The sequence below is a fragment of the Pygocentrus nattereri genome, chromosome 8 (assembly GCF_015220715.1).
Source record: "Pygocentrus nattereri isolate fPygNat1 chromosome 8, fPygNat1.pri, whole genome shotgun sequence".
Taxonomy (NCBI): domain Eukaryota; kingdom Metazoa; phylum Chordata; class Actinopteri; order Characiformes; family Serrasalmidae; genus Pygocentrus; species Pygocentrus nattereri.
In genome coordinates, this window is record NC_051218.1 from 16,777,833 (window position 1) to 16,796,356 (window position 18,524).

Consider the following 18,524-nt stretch of genomic DNA (forward strand, 5'->3'; position numbering starts at 1 on the left):
TACGTCACTAAATACTACTCTGCTCTGGTACAGCAATACCTTTTACATAGGCAGTAATTAACAACCAATAAAATCACACTATTTCTAAATATTTATGTGCATTTATGAGCTAACCAGCTGAGCTGGAACCGAGGTGCCTTTAGGACCCAGCAGTCGTCCGTTCAGATTTTCTTTGTAGTGTTTTTTTTTTTCTCCCACGAGCAGAAAATGTAAAGTGAGTAGTGTGTGTATGTATGTGTGTGTGTGTGTGTGTGTGTGTGTGTGTGTGTAGTGTAGTGTTGTCAGGTGGCTCCGGTTGTCCGCGTGACGAATCGCCACACTCGGTTAACGGAACGTTTTGTGAAGCACTTTTTTTTTAAACGCACGTTTGCGACCGAAAGCGCGCGAGCCACCTGATCGGTGGGAATCTACTAACGTTCAGTTTCCATCTTTTCCATTCTTCAGCGGCTCTGTGAATCCAGGCTGGACTAACTTCACCGTCCCTCAGTGTTCTGACCGCTGTGGGCAGTCGACGGACGCACGGCTGGACTGTCAGGTGGGTGTTTATAAAAATCCACGCGGTTTACTGGCCGTACGTGGACTGACAAAGCGTTGTGTGCCGGCAAAGCATGGAGCGCGAGGCAGGGGCGAATTACCATTCAGCGTGTCCGCGCGGGCTCAATACTGAGCAAGTGGGCATTTTAATAGTGTGTGTGTGTGTGTGTGTGTGTGTGTGTGTGTGTGTGTGTGTGTGTGTGTGCGTCTCTTCCCTTTTCCAGCGTGTTTCCCAGGTAGCACCATCCAGTTCACGGCGACGCACTGACTAATTGTACTTCGCCTTCTTCCATTTGGCCAGTGCGCATATACACACCACTACACTGCGTTTGCGTTGTTGGTTTCAGCTGCTTTTCCTGTTGTCTTTCATGTAGGTGGGAGTGATCAGAGATGAGGGCAAGACTCTTCATAATCCACTCTTTGGCCGTCTGCATATCAGTAACGTTGTTTTGGCAAACAAGGTAAGAATTCTCAAATTTGTTCCGTTTTGTTTGCTCTTCTCTTGATTTATTTAGGTTTAAGGCACTGCTGATCTATAGAACCCATTGTGAGTGTCCTTCCTAATGGCAGGGGCGCACCTCTCCATCCCCCTCTGCGCGTAACCGGTGGCTTTGGAGCGCCTTTAACGCGCTCTCACTCACAGGTCTGGGGAACACGAGGATTCCTTTCACTTGAAGTGGTATATTGTGCGAGTTCTGCTTCATTTAGGAGCGATTCCTGGCGATAGGGGTGTGTAACAGTGCGAGAGTTCAGTGCGCGTTCATTATGTGGAAAGCAAGTGAGGCGCGATATGGAGCGTATGGTAATGGGGGTGCTCAGCTCGGTGTGGGCGATGCGGGGCTTACCAGCCCAGCTGGTGCTGGAAGGAACAGAATCTGAATTGTGGAGCCCTCTGGGTGGAAGTGTAGTTTTAACCATTTTAGCCTAGCACTTATCCAGTCGTTGCTGTGTTGTTGTTGTTTTTTTTTTTTTTTTTTTTGTTTGTTTTGTTTTGTTTTCTTTTTGCTGTTTCATATTACGATTAAGGTCCCTAAATAGTTCTTACCTTGGACATATGGTGCTAGGAAAAACCTTTAATTATGTGAAAGTTTCAGATCTTCACACATATTTAATTTACAGTGGTTCTTGAAAGACCTATCAGTGATGGAAGGGCTGTTAGCTAACCAACAATGGCACTGCTCTACAGAAGCTTTACTGTCATCTTTACTTATGTTGTCATTAGGATACTGAAGACATGGCCTGCATAGTCCCCAGTGAGTTCCTCAAGAAGAAAAAAATCTTGACGTCACATCAGTCCAATAAATCATTATCAAAAAGTGCAACAAGCAAACTGTGACTCAGTATTTGTGTCCCGTTACATAAACTTCATTTACGAAACGTGCTGTGATTACACAGCATGAAGGCTAAGATGCTCCTCCATCATCGCCTACATTAGCGAGCCCACTTGGGATTTGACTCAAGCATCAGATGCTCGCACGTGCTTCCCTCCTATGTGGGTTGAGCTGGGCAGGTTAGAGAGGAAGGCTCGTCATCCTGGTGAGAGCGAGAGAGCAAGAGCGAGAGAGAGAGTGAGAGCGCAAGAGCAAGAGAGACAAAGGGAATCAACCCTGAGGAAGATATTTCACTAGACAAAAGCTTCTCGGCTCCTTTGGGGCTCCTCAGACAAGCCACGTTTAGATTTTATTCCAGCTCCTACCTCATCTGAGCACTCTATTCAGAATTCTACAGGTGAGTTGAGATGAGATTTATAACTGCAGTTTGCTACCACATCTCCACATTTACTGTTCCTCAGAATCTGAATCTGCATTTGTTTTATTGGCGAGATAAGATTTTAATTACAATCAGTTGGTCTTGCTAGTGATGTGACTAACATAGCAGCAAGTAAAAGTCTTTGGCCATTGAATCAGATACAACCACTATTTACACTCTCATAATCCCTCAAAATCCCAGCCTTTTGGCTTCTTGTTCAGCAACTCCAGTGACTTTATTGAAAACTGACTATAGAAGTGTGTAGTAAAACTTTCGGCCTTCCATAAACAAGAAACAACCTTGGTTTCCTGAATAACCTTTTAATATTGAAACAATTTCTGCATAATTCCAATTTCTTTCCTAGAAGCGTATACCCATGCCAAGCACCATTTGCAGGTGCACTTAGTTGGTTTACAGTTACTGTAGCCTATGTGTTGCTGCACAATTGGTCAGCCTCCCCCCATTCATCAATGGAAAGGGACCACTGCTGACAAGATATACTGTTTGGCTGGTGGAACGTTCTCAACCCATTAATGATACCAACATGTTTGTGGCTTGAGCAGATGTTGCACTGGCATGAGTATATCAGAACTAGCAATGGATGGGCTACTGTCAGAATTTGTACATCAGTTGTAGGTGATAAAATGGTAAATGAGAGTAGGTACATGGTAGATGATTCTAATAAACTGGATAAAAACAAATCAGTAGAACAGAGGAGATAATGTTATAATTACATAAGATTTCTGCTGTATAATGTGTAGTCATCTATAATGCCCTAATATATATTTAGCCCTGTGCAATATGCCTCTATGTCTTGTAGATCTCTATAATACTTGTTTAGTATTCAGTAGTCTCTAGTAATTGTCAGAATATATCACAAGTTCATTGTAGGAATCCTGTAGAAATTCCTGTGTGCTGTTCTTCTTTTTCCTGAGAATATGTACCGGATGCTGCATGAATGGAGCATTTTTAAAGTCCAGAAAACATAGCCCTTTCAAAAATAAATAAATAAATCAATAAAAGGTGACTGGTGGCAACTAGAAGTCTATCAACAGTTCTTTAATAAAGTAAGTGATTGTTGTTTGTCAGCTCCACCTTCTGAAAGCTATTTATATAATAACCAGAGGAATGTGGGAAGTTGCCAATAGCAACTACCACCTAAGAAAGCTCTTTAAGTTCCTTAAATATCATGCTAGTATTGTGGAAAGCAGACTGTTCATGAATTAAGTGACATGAGTGGTCACTAAGCAAGTGATTCAAACCCCTCAGTCTCTCCAAATGTTTGCCTGAATGTTTATGCTAATGATGTTCTCGAGCCACATGTCACCCAGACTCTATTGTGTGGAGAAGAACACTTTGTGCAGAATAGGGTTTGGACATTCTGCCTCATCGAAAACTGTGATGTATTTCAGCTTTTACAGCATGAGTCAGGCTGTTTTGGACTGCTGTTATGTATATCTTCCTGTATTTGCATTCGCCATGTAGGTCAGTATGTGCAGATACAACAACAGATGCCTTCAAAAACAACATCACCCTCTTCACACGTATCCTGGACCGACTGCTGGATGGCTATGATAACCGACTCAGGCCTGGACTGGGAGGTGAGATGTCATAAACTGTGCTTGTGTGTCTTCACGAGGCTTTTATTTTTTAATGGTCAGTGCCACTTGTTGAAACTTTAGGCCCTGTTTTGTCTAGAAGGCCAACCTACAGAGCTGTATAATTGGTGGAATTTATAGAAGTTCATAGTTCATTGTTTCTTTTTTGGTCTTGAGTAGGATGCATAGCAACTAGAATCATAGCAACAACACAAACTCATCTGTGTGTTTACTTCAAATATAAAGTGCATTTGTGAACTTTATCTTGATCTTTTTTTCATTTCGCTTAGATCCACTGCACTTAGATAATGGTTTTGTGTAATTGTTCTTGTTGTGGCTTCATTCTGTTACGCAATATGATGTCAAAATTCAGTCGAATTGTTACTGTAACTTGGACAAAACATGATCATGAATTTCCCCTTTATCTGAGCAGAGATGTGGTTAAAATAGAAGATTATTCTGTTTAACTCCAGCGTCGTTTTTCAGTTCCTTACAGAATTCACATCAGCAAGTTAGGCACTCATGCTAGTCTACATAACATAAAAAGATGACTTTTGTAGTACATTCATCTGCTTGGCATCCACTATAAGGTGGTAGGGGTCAGGAAGACACATTATAACAGCTATATATGAGTAATTGTGCCTTAATTTACCTTTTCAACTGATGTTAAAGGGACAACTTAATATGCACTTAGTTTCATAACTGATCTTGAAAGCACGACTGAAGTTTATTTTTTCTCCTGCTTGCTGGCAAAGCTTTGCCAGTATAGTAGATGCTTTGCATCATTCTCATTCAAGCTGTCTCTCTGCAATGTCTTTCATGAAGTTGGAGTTAATGAGCAGCAGCCATTAATTGTGAATAGATTAGCGTATTTGATGGGAGCCCAGTCACAATTAGCAATATTAGACACAGTCCTACAGAGTACTCTACAACTACCTGCCTTATAATTGCCATTCATACTATGGCAATGGCCATGCTGATAACTAGATTACATCTACGGATACATTAAGAAAAGCCATTCAAACAGACATGGCCACCATTCACATACAATGAGTATAAAAGAGGTCGGAGCTCTGAGAGCAGAGAGTACTGGGGTTAAATTCAGTGTTTTTCATTTTGTTATATGTCCATATAAAGCTTTTTAATAATAGTGTTGTTTCATGTGTTCATGCACATGATTAGAAATCAGAGGGCCGCAGCACTGGGAAGCTGTCCAGTGCTCACCTTCTGTGCTGTTGAGGCAAGAAAAAAAAACATAAATTTAGCTGTAGGCTTGCTTGTGGTGTAGATGGAAGGAAATGCATGCCATTGTTAAATGGAGCAAAGTAATAAGTTAATAGGCTGTAAGCACAACCCAAAAAATTCAAATAAATTTCTCTGAACACTGTTTAGCTGCTGACAAATTACTAATGAATATAAATCAAAATATTTCAAAGAGTTATTCTCACAAACATGACAAATACTAGGACGTAACATGAAGTGTTTTCTGCATATGCAAGCAATGATGCCTAGTGGAATAATAAAAAATAAAACTGAATTATTTAATTGATTTAAAATAGATTTAAGGCAATATTTTCCAATGTAAGTGAACGAATTCCCATTACCACAGCATAGTAAGATATGAAAATAAATCTGTACATAATATTTAATGTTTTTCTGAACCTTTCTTTTCTTAAACTTTATACTGTCATTGAACTGTCAAGATTTCAAAGCTATTTATTGGGGGGGGGCAATTTTATTATTTGTCCAGGGGTGTTGAAACCTTTGCATATGACTGCACATGAGTAAATTCAACAGTTAATGTAAATGAACCCAGTTGTTTGGTGAAATTGTGATGCCAGAAATGAAGATAACATTTTATTTATGTATATATGTGTATATATATATATATATATATATATATATATATATATATATGGGCATTGTCAATAATGCTTTCTACTGTGTCCTATAACTGTAAGCACAAAACAAAAATCAATAATTTATTAAAAAACTGGCTTCCTGTAACTCACGTCAAAGCCTGGCTAAGCATGCACGTAATGCTTTGGGCAAATTATAAAATGGTTGATGAATTTGCTTCACTGTTTAATAATGCATCACCTAGACATTCCAGTATAAAACATGCTAAAGGAAGTGAAGCAGATCTTAGCAGTGTACGTCATACCTCATCTACCCCAAGTCCCTAGAGAGGAACTAGACCCCAGGCTAGAGGAGAGACAGGAGGAGATTTGGTGGGTATGTTTGCCAATCCATAAAGCCTAAAAATCCTTAGAGAATACTGCAGAAAAACAGAAAAATGTGTCTTAAAGCACAAGAAAGAGAGAGACTTGACATATTTAGGCCGTTGTAAGTCTATTGTAAGTCGTTGTAAGTAATGCACATTTATTTACCAGTACCAACTTATTTACGCTATACGTGAATTTTACAAGAGGAGATTATTATGTTCATGTTATTATGTTTCATTATAGTCCATATTGCAACCAGATGCAGTGTGAAATTCCTCAGACAAAAGCATCTGCACAAAAGCATGTATGCTTTGCAACACTTTTAAAAAGAAACACTTTCCAAGCTGCTAAAGCTTAGTTATTGATCTTGGGGTCATGATGAATAAAGCCCAAAAGGACAATGAAATCAATTACTGATTCTTGTTAAACTGAAATCAATACTGTCCTTCTCAAGAACGCAAAAAAGGCACATAGAAAATTATATAGCAGATAGCAACTGTGATTTAAAGAAACTTATTCAGATGCTAATAAGATGCTAATGCATCCCTCAGTCGTCACTACAATGTCAGGATGAAAATGAGAGGTCACAGTGATGAGAGGCTTCCGTAATAGAAGGCTTTTCATTATGAGAAGATATAGGAAAATGAACCATATGGCCCAGGTCCAGTCTTAGTGATCTACCATCCTAGAGAATTTGGTTATGATCCTAATCTGGCACACCTGATCCAGTTCTCCTGCTAGAAAAGCCACCATAGTCCTGCCCAGCTGATCACCAGCAAAACCTGTCAATGTTGTGTTTTGAATGCTGATAGGCTGGTCAGTCAGCATGACCATGCTGGGTGACCAGCTAAACCAGCATCAGAACAGCACCAGACCATCATATACCTGCTTAGCTCTTTTTCAGTAGCATAATCATGCCTTTCAAGAGCATCAGGAGAATCTTACAGCCAAAACTTTCCTGGATGATAGCTCACCAAGACCAGACACAGATACCCTGGTCTAATGTTACATTTGATTAGAGCTCATAACATATCATTTCAGACCTCCAATTGGGAAAAATCAACTGAGACCTCCTTATCGGAAAGTGAGGATAGTTTTCTCAATTCCAAATCAATTTTGAAGACTTGTCGACATGGCTGTTCACTAGGGCTGCAACTATCGAATATTTTTGGAATCGAATATTCTGTCGATTTCTTTCATTGATTAATCGAGTAATCGGATAAATCACACCTTTGTGTTTTTAAACAACTATATCGATAGTATCTTGTGCAACATGAAAGGTCTCTTAAAATGACCAAGCAACTGGCTGTTATTCCTCACTAAACGTTTTTATTCAAACTCAACACTTACTACATTAAAGCTTAAAACCTTTGGCCTATTTTCGCCAGAACTAAGCCCATTTATTCAACCTTTCTGTGAAACTTTTATGGTGTACATGGAAAAAAACTATGAAATACAGCTTCACAAACATAGGCTGGCCTATTTGTTTTATCTCTAAAAAAGGAAAAGGGGTGTAGTGAATGTAGTCATAAATGAATTTGTCCTTCTGTTGCATTTATCCTTACTACCTTATGTATGAGGAATGTGTGAGTGAGTGAGTGAGTGAGTGAGTGAGTGAGTGAGTGAGTGAGTGAGTGAGTGAGTGAGTGAGTGAATGAGTGAGTGAGTGAGTGAGTGAGTGAGTGAGTGAGTGAGTGAGTGAGTGAGAGATAAATTACATGAGTGAGATCTTGGTGAATTTGCTGTCTTGCTACTTATTAGGCCTGGTCACTATCAACTCATAACACAGGCTACAAATAATCACAAATACTGTAGGTACGTTCTACCACGCGCTGGTGTTCATATCAGTTAGCAGTTGTAAACACACGCTGGAGAGGCTCCGAGTCCGCCTGGAGAAGTGCAGTTCACGTGAGGACGCTTTGGGTTCAGGTGCTGCAGCATTGATGAATTCTGGTGGACCAGGTCCATTTTACAGTGTATACACTGCACTACACTGTCCGCCTTACGCAGCGTAAAATGGTCCCACACTTTAGACATTTTCGGCCTTTTACTGGTATCTTTATTTTTGCCATATTTTGCCATATAGAGCAAAATAAATTGCGCCGCCTTATAAATCTTTGAAAAGTGCATCAGTTCTAACAGTCTGTGTAAAACAATGATACGGGAGCTGCGCAGTAGTCTACAAAGCAGGAGTGATACGACAGCAGAGACGTTTAAAATAGATGGACTTTGGTGACATGAATTAAACAAAGCCTCAAGGCAAAGAATTTGCCTCAAACATTTGAATAATTGTTTCAGCCCTACTGCTCACACAGTCAATAGTAATAAAGTACCACTTCTCTAATTCAAAATGAGATCTGCTTCAGATCAATCAGCATACATGCAGAGTAGTTGGTCAAATCCAACTTCTATACTAGTAGTATATTTAGCTATACTGACTATAAAGATTACTGTTTTGAGAAGGTAAATACATCATGAATGCTAAAGCTTTAATCCAACATTCAGTGCTAACTGGCCAGCTTGTTGCTAACGATGCTTGATTTCTTAGAGGCAGCCATATTTCTTTCTTTTTTTTTTTTCAACTTTGTAACGCCAAAGCTTGGACATGAGATAATGAATAATTCCAAGCTCTGACTTCCCATGTTCAAGTAGTGTTGCCACCACAGCCCAGTAAAATTTCTAGACATTTGATCAGTGGCTTGATTTTTGAATAAATTTATTGAATTTTGAAATCCTGACATGAAAATGCTTGGATTCCTGGACATTTTGTGTCCAAGAATAGGATTTTTTTTTTTCCTGGACAAAAAAAATAAACACCTGGACAGTCTAGTCGGCAATCCTTATTCCAATCTAAACCAATTGCAGCATTCCTCAAAGATTCAAAGATCATTATGGGCATCATTTCTTGTTTCTCAACAAATTGGTCTAAATATTTATGCATACTAGGAGAAAACTGTCTAAATGACATAGACAAGTGCCATATCAAGAGTTTGTAACATGCCTCTCTGCTCCAAGCATAAAAGTCCAACGTGCCAGTGAAGAAACTATTGCACTGTACATTGGTGTATCATTGTTATATGTGTGGCTTTTGCATGTGTTAGGTTTTCCACTGATTTTAAATCTTTAACCTTGAAGAACCTCTAATAGATAGAATACAGCAAGGCCGTTTTCTTACCCAGTCATCAACATCCCTTCAGCACCATAACCACCAACCCAATAATGGTCCATCTTCATTGAACAAAAGGAGGCTGTGTTATTTTAATCCTGTCCAAGGCTCTGCATGGTTAACTTCAATACACTTATCAAGAGGCCATTTTTCACTGTTTCCCACTGAAGGGACTGTTTTATTGTCGTTGGGTTGAGGATTTAATGATCTAATAACTGGAACATCCAGGTGCACCATAAGCAAGTCTCTGATTATTGTTTTGCCCCTCCTAAGGGGTTATTGATTGAGCCGAGGGTGAAATTGTAGTGTTATCTTTGCTTCGGTGAGCATAGCTCAGAGGAGAACAGCATGATAAGCCCTTAGCGGGAGGTTTGCGTAGATGACAAAGCCGCTGAACACTGGAACAGACACTCTGTTTGCAGACGCAAATGCGACCAAGCATATGTACACATGCATAAACAATAGCTCACTTGGCATCTCAGCATGGCGAGATTTCAATGACAGCCAAAGCTGCAGAGTTGCATGTCCCAGTGCATTTTGTCTGGCTGATGCCAATGGAAAAGACAGTGAGCATCCAGTGTTATGATAATACAGAAATTGATCTTTTTTTTTTGTAAGCAAGACTTCCACTTTCCATACAAGGATGGAAAATGGCCAGGTGGCAGGCCAGAGAGAGGGTGGAAACATTGTGGTGTTAGTATAAGTGTATGTTGTGCTGACAGGAGTATATCAGGCACAGCAATGTTTCTGGGCTTTTTGTTACACACGCCTGCATCACTGTTGAGTTGAAAGAGTCTGCCAACCAAAAACATCCAGCCAAAAGCATCCTGTGATCGGAAACTGACCACATACGAAGGACTAGAGGATGACTCGCACAAATTGTGCATAAGCAGATGGGCAACAGCATTTAACTGCACACTGATGGGGTGGACCAACAGGGCAGGGGTGTCTAATCATAAGGGAACAGCAAGTGGACACAATGTTTGAAACCTCCAAAAGCACTGCTGTGTCGATATCATGTCAGTGGCATTGCTGTGCTGGTTTTATATGACTCACCATCAAAACATTACCTTTCCAAACAAAAGGTACTTCGCTTGAGTCCTACTTGAGCAGTAAAAAGTTAGCAGCGTGAGGCTTGAATTTATAATGTCAAAACAGTCATAGCACAATCGCTTGGGAGATTAGGGGGCTGAGGAGAAAGAGAGAGGGTTTCTTAATGGATGCTGCTGCACAGTGCTCTAGTTTAGTTCATCTTTAGTGCATCTGACTTGGATGGTCCAAACGACCAGTCGAGTTACTATATAGAAAATTTCTTGGTTTTCTTGATTCTGGGGGACCTGTCGCCGCGAGCCCCATTACACCATAGGCCCCAGTGCAGCTGCCCTCCTGCCCTAGTTATGCTACTGTGGACTACTCATGTAATAGGATTAAACTATATTATCCCTGTCCAAACAAAAACATAGATCTCCAAAAATTAACTGTACAGGAGAAGGCAAAGCCGTTTTTAACTTTTAAAGTTAATGTAAAGAGATTTTCTTCCAAGTGATTTTGGAGGATCTCTGCTGGTCTGTTCATCATAAAATTTTCAAACAAGAACAGTTGCCAGGTTCAGAATTTTTGGACAGCAACAATATGTTGCCCTGGAGAAGAGCATCTGGCAAATATATAACTTTCACTAATGTGTGGCTGTTAAATTGAGCAGTAATAGATGGGCTACAGTCAGTAATTGTAAAACTAAAGTGCACTTAAATGGTTGGTGCACCATACATTCACAGTACACATTCACATTCTGGTACACCTACCATATAGGTGCACTTTAGGTTTAATAAAGTGGTCAACAGTGACAAAAACATTGGTTGAACATAAAAACAAAAGATTAACTAGGTCTACAACAAAATGTCAAAACATGTAATATAAATGATATAAATTTGAAATAGTGATTGAAACCTTCACTTTTCTGTGCTGGTTAGTGCGGACACATTTAAACAGTTTGACCATCAGCAAATCAACAGTGAAAATGTCACCCATGCAGAACTATTTCATGTTTTCCAATTAATAGACTTTAATGGACCAAGAATCAAGAAGTAAACACCTCATAAACACCTCAAAACACCTCACCACAGATTTGATACCACTAAAAAACACAACTTCCCATTCAATATATAGATTTTCATAGTGATATATAGCACATTCTATAAAATTTCATAAAATAATATATCAATATAAAATAAGAGAGAGAGAGAGAGAGAGAGAGATGGTTAAATAAGAAACAGAAAAATTGTGAGTAAGTGAGAGGTGGGGCCCCCCCAGTGTCAACCTGTCTGAGTCAGTGTGCTGGCTGGCAGAGCTGTCTGCTGAATATGTGAACACAGCTCATCTGTAAGAGAGCAGGTCCAGTGCAGAGGAATTCCCAGGAGACTAGCCTCCATATGAACGAGCTGCACCTGGGAAGAGTCTCAGTCTAAAATATTCTCTCTCTCTCTCTCCCCCCCCCACGCTTTGGCTTTCTTTGCAAAGGGCCCAGCCACTTAACATTCAGCCACACACACTCCACAACTAACAACAGGATGGATCTGTCAGGCATGCAGCAGGTGGAGGACATGGCTGTGGGCAGCCTAGCTCTATAGCCCAACATATCTCTGTTGGTTCTTGTTGCCAGTTTAGAAGAATGTGATATTGAAGAAATAATAGAACCACAATCACACCCTGTTAATGTTTTTCCTCTCACAATCATAATGATTTACAGACATGATGATGGTCAATTTGGCTGCTTCGTCAGTGAATGTGATTTTAGTTAAGAATTATTGTAGCAAAAAATAAATAAGTTGCTGCAACAAAATAAAGAAACTAGTTATAACATGAAATGAATGCTCCTGAGTAAGTCTTGATGAATAATTGACTATACTTTAATCATTTCTGTCCCACTGCACTGTTATGTATGTGACAGTGAATAAAGCAGTAGAGGTAGTATAATACCACTTTTGCTTTTTCAGTACTGTTACTATTACTGAAACCTTTAGTCTCAGCTCATGAAGATACCCATCATTTTTTTTCTTTAAAATGCTAAGCTGAATGATAATAAGCTATTTTAATTGAAGTGCTTCACTTAAAGTACCATGCTCAAACTGCTCAGACACTCTGCTGCCCTACAGCAAGAAGCAAGAAGCATTTAGAAACAGAAATATCATTTACAGTGCAAATGTAAGTGGAATTAGTCTATTTAAAATGAAGGAATTATTATTATACATTAATTTTACTAGTTGTACAATCCTGTATAACAGTTAGCTACTTCATATGTTAATGTCTTCATGCGGCTGCTGTTGTGGTCACACTTTCTCCTTATTTTTGCTTTACATTATGCAGTGCTACATGCAGTTCTTTAGCAATTCCGGCCAGATTTTTTACAAGATCTTATCAGAGCTGTGCATCTTATTCAGTATTTTCAGAATCAGATCTGTCTCTATAAAGTAATAAATGATGAGTAAAAAAAAACTTTAAAAATATGGGTTTTTAAGTATGTTTTACTTATTCCTGTTTTCATTTCCATTGAGAATAAAACAATGTAAAACAGTCCTGGTGGTGCCAGTGCACATAAATAGAAATACAACAGTACACAAAAAACTAATGGGGGAAAAAAAAATAGTTTGTGTACTGATGATGTTTTGTACACTCTAGAAAATCTAACTTAATTTTGACCTATTTGACTTTAGTTTTTTTATTATTATTATTATTAATTGAACAATACCTGAAAATATGGGGGTACAATGTTTATTTTAGTTCATCTACTTTGTTTAAAAAAAAACAACTTTATATATCCAAGGTTTTACTTATATATCCAAGGTTTAACTTAAATGTATTAGTGTGTGACCTAAAATTTTGAGTTCATTTAACATCAAATAGTGCATTGTTATATAGATTTATTATCTGATGCTCAGTGAACTTTAACTGCAGTTTAAATGAGCAACAAATTAACAAAAAAAACATTTATTTTACAATGTATTAAACATTTTTGGACACTTCTGCATGTTTAGGGGGCTCCTATAAGATTACCCATCTCACCTCTTGCTAGAGGAGATTGTGGGTTCAAACCCTGGTAATGGCACAGCTGTTCTATGCTAGGAGCCCAGAAATGCCCTGGTGGAATCATGTGATGGAAAGAGTCCCACCTGTTAGGGAAACTGAATGAAAAATTAAAAATATCTATATTGTATATGTCCCTGCAATGGACTGGTGACGTGTCCAGGGTGTACCCTGCCTTCCACCCAATGACCACTGGGATAGGCTCCAGCTCTCCCCGTGACCCAGAAGGATAAGTGGTTTAGAAAGTACTTGTGTATGTTCTAAATGGTTTACTTAACTGAGAGGCAGTACTAACAAATGGTAGATCTTTTGAACTGTAGTGCCCTTAGGTTAAGTTAACTCCAAAGATGCATACTATATCATCAGACATATAATTTGCTGCATTTCATTTTTTTCCTCATAATTTCTTCCTTTGTACAGTATTTATAGGATATATGTGGTCATTGCATGAAGAAAGGCTCTGTGTATGTATAATTTGACCTTGGAATCTCCAGCAGGGATTCTATTGAACTGTTTTTTGTGCTTGAATGGAAAAAAGTGTCTTGAGAGAGGGGGAAAGAGGGAGAAAAACATCAAGGCATCAAGGTTTTTGAGAGCTGCCTCCAATGCTCCCACTGAGATGAATAAACCAACCTACAATACAAATCTATTAATAAACCAGACCAGCATCCTGGGGCTTTGAATGCACTCTTCAATTTTAAACAGTAAATTACTGCTGATCCCTGCAGGGCACTTGCTTTGTGTTTAAGCTTCTATATACTTGTCACGATTGACTCCTCCCACTCCATGTGCCTTTTTATTTTGGTTTGTCCATGTGCGTTTGTTTTGGTTTTGTACCTCCGCCCTGATTGCTCTCACCTGACCCTCATTTTCCCTGTGTATTTAAGCCCTGTGTTTGCCCCTTGTGTTCACCAGTCTTTGTATTGGTCTATGTTTGTTTGCTTGAGTCTGTTTATAGTTTGTTTGTCATGTCTGACCCACGATCTGTCCGTATTGGCTCATTGACCGTGGACTGTTTCAACCACGACCCTGGATTTGCCCCATATAAATCTTGCTTATCTAAGCACATGCGTCCGCCTCCTCGCTCTGCATTACAATACTCATCAATACTGAATGCAATGTAATTATTTCCTTTTTAATTTGGTTATTTTTAAGGATATATGGAAGATGTTCCATAAAACACTCTCATCTATGATAAAAAAGCAATTGAAATGTAGCTTAGCTTGTGCAGAGTCGATTACATCATATCTACTTAATTTAATGGTTTAGATGTAAACAAAGTCATTCAGAGTGGTTGCTCCATTAAATGCTCCTCTCTAGAGAAACTTTCCAAGTCATAATTGTTCAAAATAGTGTTGATAGAAACCAGAGTTTGAAGAATGTAGCTTCTTACATCAAAAGGTTATGAATGTGCTGCCTGATGTCGAGACATTGCTTTATAAGAGTTGTGAGATTAAGGTTTTGGCTAAAAATACATTAAAAAAAAAAACATTCAATGGAGAGTACATTGTACTTTTTTCAGTTTTACCACTATTTTACCATTGTTTATGCTACATATGACATCTAAAAAGACACATTTGCTTATGGTTTTAGATAGTAAATATAAAGGCTGTATCTGCCACCACCAATATGAAATGTCAGACTAAGCCTTTGTAAAATAAACCATTTCACATCAAGACACTCTGAATGCCTTTTTTGCATGTCGGCCATTGAATTATGCAAAAATTTTGAAAAAGTGATAGAATTTTCCATGTTATAATATGATAAACCATTTTTCAATATTATGAGGTCTACTTAGGACAAATTTATTATAGGTATTTTGGCCATAATTTATTTTTACAAGTCCATTTTCAAACCTCTCTCTATCCTTTACAATTAAACAGAGATTTTCTTACTGTGCCTTTTATGAACTGACTTTTGTAAATCACCTCTGTTCTGATTGGCTGTCCTGTACTGCTCCTCTTTCAAAAACCAATCCAGGCTGAAACACACCCTATACCTTTAGCATTAATGGGCGGGGCCTAAACGACTGTAAGATAATATGTGCGGTGACAGATACATGTGACATCATAAAAACAATAACCTTAAAATGTGCTGTTTGGCAGCTTAGTTTCTGTATTTTTCCGTAATATTCCGTAATATTTATTGAGGCATGATCCATGCTTCAGTATGTTTACATACTGTCTCTGAAAAGTGAGGAAATCTCTTTTTGAACTAGACTAAACATCATCCTTGTTTGTAGTTTGTATGTCTCACATACACAAACAAGCAATGAAAAATGTATTACACACTATTTATAGTGGATGTGTATAGCTGTACATTTGATCTACACTGCTTTGCGCATAAATCAGTTCTGTGCCAGGGTTTTACTGTGGTACAGCAGTTCAGCTGAGTGTGGGCCAGATCAACTTCCCAGTGGTCTTTCTCGTTAGCATTTTGTGTAGCATAATGAGTGACGCTTAAATATCCATGAGTGTTTCTGAGCACCAGTGATGGACAGAACAAAAAGCGAGAAAGAGCTTTCTGAATCAGCCATGCGTAAGCAGGAGAAAAAGAGAGAGAGGGATAGAAAGAAGGATGCACGCAGTCAGACACACAGAAAGAGGAACAGAGCTGTTTTGTGACAGACACAAAAATAGGAGGGAGACTGAGAGAAAGCTGTTCAATGGCTGAGACACAAAGCAGAGGCAGGAAAAGACAGCACTGGGGTATGCTTACGAGCACGCCAACACATCCATTCATCTCACGCAGGAGTACAAGCTGTAGGCAAGAAATGAAATCAGCTTCTTTTGGGTAACAAAGGTGCTTTCAGAATGTTTCATGTGAAAGCAAGCAAAGCAAGAGATATTAAGGATTTCCAAAATAATATGCTGCATTTCAATAAAATGTTCATGGCAATATTAAAGTGTTGTTGTTCTCCTTCCTTTGCTTATATCTTATCCCTTTGCCCCTCTTCTCCACCCTCTTTCTCAGATCGAGTCACCACTGTGAAGACTGATATCTATGTCACCAGTTTTGGGCCTGTGTCAGACACGGATATGGTGAGTTTCAACTGTTTTCACACATTAGATACGCAGGGATTAGAAGAAATATTGGATGAGCAGATGTGTCATTATGGTCATAAGAAAATCTTATATCTCAAAAATATTAACTTAGGAAAAGAAAAAGAAAAATTCAACATCTATTAATGTAGCTTTGTACACAGTTTATTGGTCTGTCCTCAATGAAATGTTCACGCAATGTAAAGAGCAGCTGGTGTCTTTGTCTTTAAGTGGTGTTATAAAATATGCTGTGATGAGATTGTCTTATACTAGCAACAATATGAGAGATCGTTAGCACAATTGTTTATGCCACCCTCCCACTTTTTATCCCACCCTCCCGCTATGTTTTTGTAGGGGACAGGAGTAAATTGATAGTGGCCCATGGTGGTACCACCATGCTCAGGGTGCGAGAAGGGGAATGAAAAGCAGTAGCACCTGACTGTGCTTGTGCCACTATGAATTAGATTCTCTCCATCCGATAAGGCTGAGGAAGTGGTGCTATGACTCAGAGATCTGTGAGCACAGCTGTCTCCATTATCAATTCAAATAGCGACCGAGGGAGAGGAAGGAGCTTTTTAATGCAGGTTTTAATCAACGGAGTGTCTAAGCATGGAACTATGCACAGTATGGGGCGCATGCTGGAAACAAAGTTAATCATATAGATGACAGGATCCAGAGGTGTAGTCTGAAGTTGTGGGTGAACAGCTGTTAACAAAACTTTTCAAACTCTTTTTCTAAGGTAGAAAATGGCCTTTCCTAAGTCCTGTCTCCTTGGACCTTGCATGTCAACTAGTTTTTATTGGCAACAGCAAACAATTCACTCATATGCCAGATAATTTTAGAGTCTTACTGTTTGGTTAGTCCCCAGTAGATTTCCCATAGATGTTCCATAGATTTACAAAGGCTCTGTTACTGTCACCTGTGTTAGGGTCAGGGTTAGGATTAGCACTAGGGGTAAGATTAGAGTTAAGTAAGTAAGTAATACTTTTTTTGATCCCACAACCGGGGAAATTCCACCTCCGCATTTAACCCATCCGTGAAATGAAACACCCCATACACACTAGTAAACACACACACTAGGGGGCAGTGAGCACACTTGCCCGCAGCGGTGAGCCTATCCACGGCGCCCGGGGGGTTAGGTGTCTTGCTCAAGGACACCTCAGTCATGGACTGTCGGCCCTAGGGATCGAACCGGCAACTTTCCGGTCACAGGGCCAGCTCCCTAATCTCCAGCCCACGACTGCCCCCGATGTAGGGGTAAGATTAGAGTTAAGATTAGAGTTAGGTCAAGATTCAGTTTAGGGTAGATGAAGGTAAATTTAATCGATAATTTAATAGATACAACCCCAATTCCAATGAAGTTGGGATGTTGTGTAAAACATAAATAAAAAACAGAATACGATGATTTTCAAATCCTTGTCAACCTATATTCAATTGAATACACTACAAAGACAAGATATTTAATGTTCAAACGGATAAACTTCGTTGTTTTTTGCAAATATTTACTCATTTTGAATTTGATGCCTGCAACACATTCCAAAGAAGTTGGGACAGGGGCGTGTTTACCACTGTGTTACATCACCTTTCCTTTTAATAACACTCAATAAGCGTTTGGGAACTGAGGACACTAATTGTTGAAGCTTTGTTGGTGGAATTCGTTTAAACTGAGGGACTGACAAATTCTTTTTTTCTTAACTAGAACAGGGCTGGCCAACTAGCTAACAGGCTAAACTATAGCAAACTCCATCATTAATATCACAGGCTTGAATTAAAGTAACTTATGCTATGTTTTACTGTAACATGGCAACATAAAAGACTAAAGAATGTCACTTGAATGTTTCACATGCTTCAAATGTCAATTTTTCAGTCAGATCTGCCTTAACTAGCATCAAACCCAGGCTGAATTTCAAACACCTCTGTCCTCACTAAATATTGTGTAGTTAACTTTGAAATTCTTGCTACTTGGTCTTAAATAAGACCAAAATTTACAGTTATCTATCTATCTATCTATCTATCTATCTATCTATCTATCTATCTATCTATCTATCTATCTATCTATCTATCTATCTGTCTATCATTATGGAATCATATCATTAGGAAATTTTATGCTTGTTAGCCTTTTGAGATTCAG

The 18,524-nt window shown here is 38.9% G+C and overlaps 1 protein-coding gene across 3 annotated transcripts in view; it reads left to right on the forward strand.

The window, feature by feature from the left end:
* The first annotated feature begins 228 nt into the window (after positions 1-228).
* The window catches only part of LOC108431103 (gamma-aminobutyric acid receptor subunit alpha-2), a 57,117-nt gene continuing 38,821 nt past the window's right edge, over positions 229-18,524 (forward strand). The window contains exons 1-4 of one of the 3 annotated variants that reach the window (XM_017704037.2): positions 229-535; positions 909-995; positions 3,769-3,884; positions 16,326-16,393. In XM_017704037.2, coding sequence (XP_017559526.1) covers positions 925-995; positions 3,769-3,884; positions 16,326-16,393 — 255 coding nt within the window. In that variant the 5' untranslated portion in view covers positions 229-535; positions 909-924. The other 2 variants (XM_037540292.1, XM_017704038.2) reach the window with 2 other exon arrangements.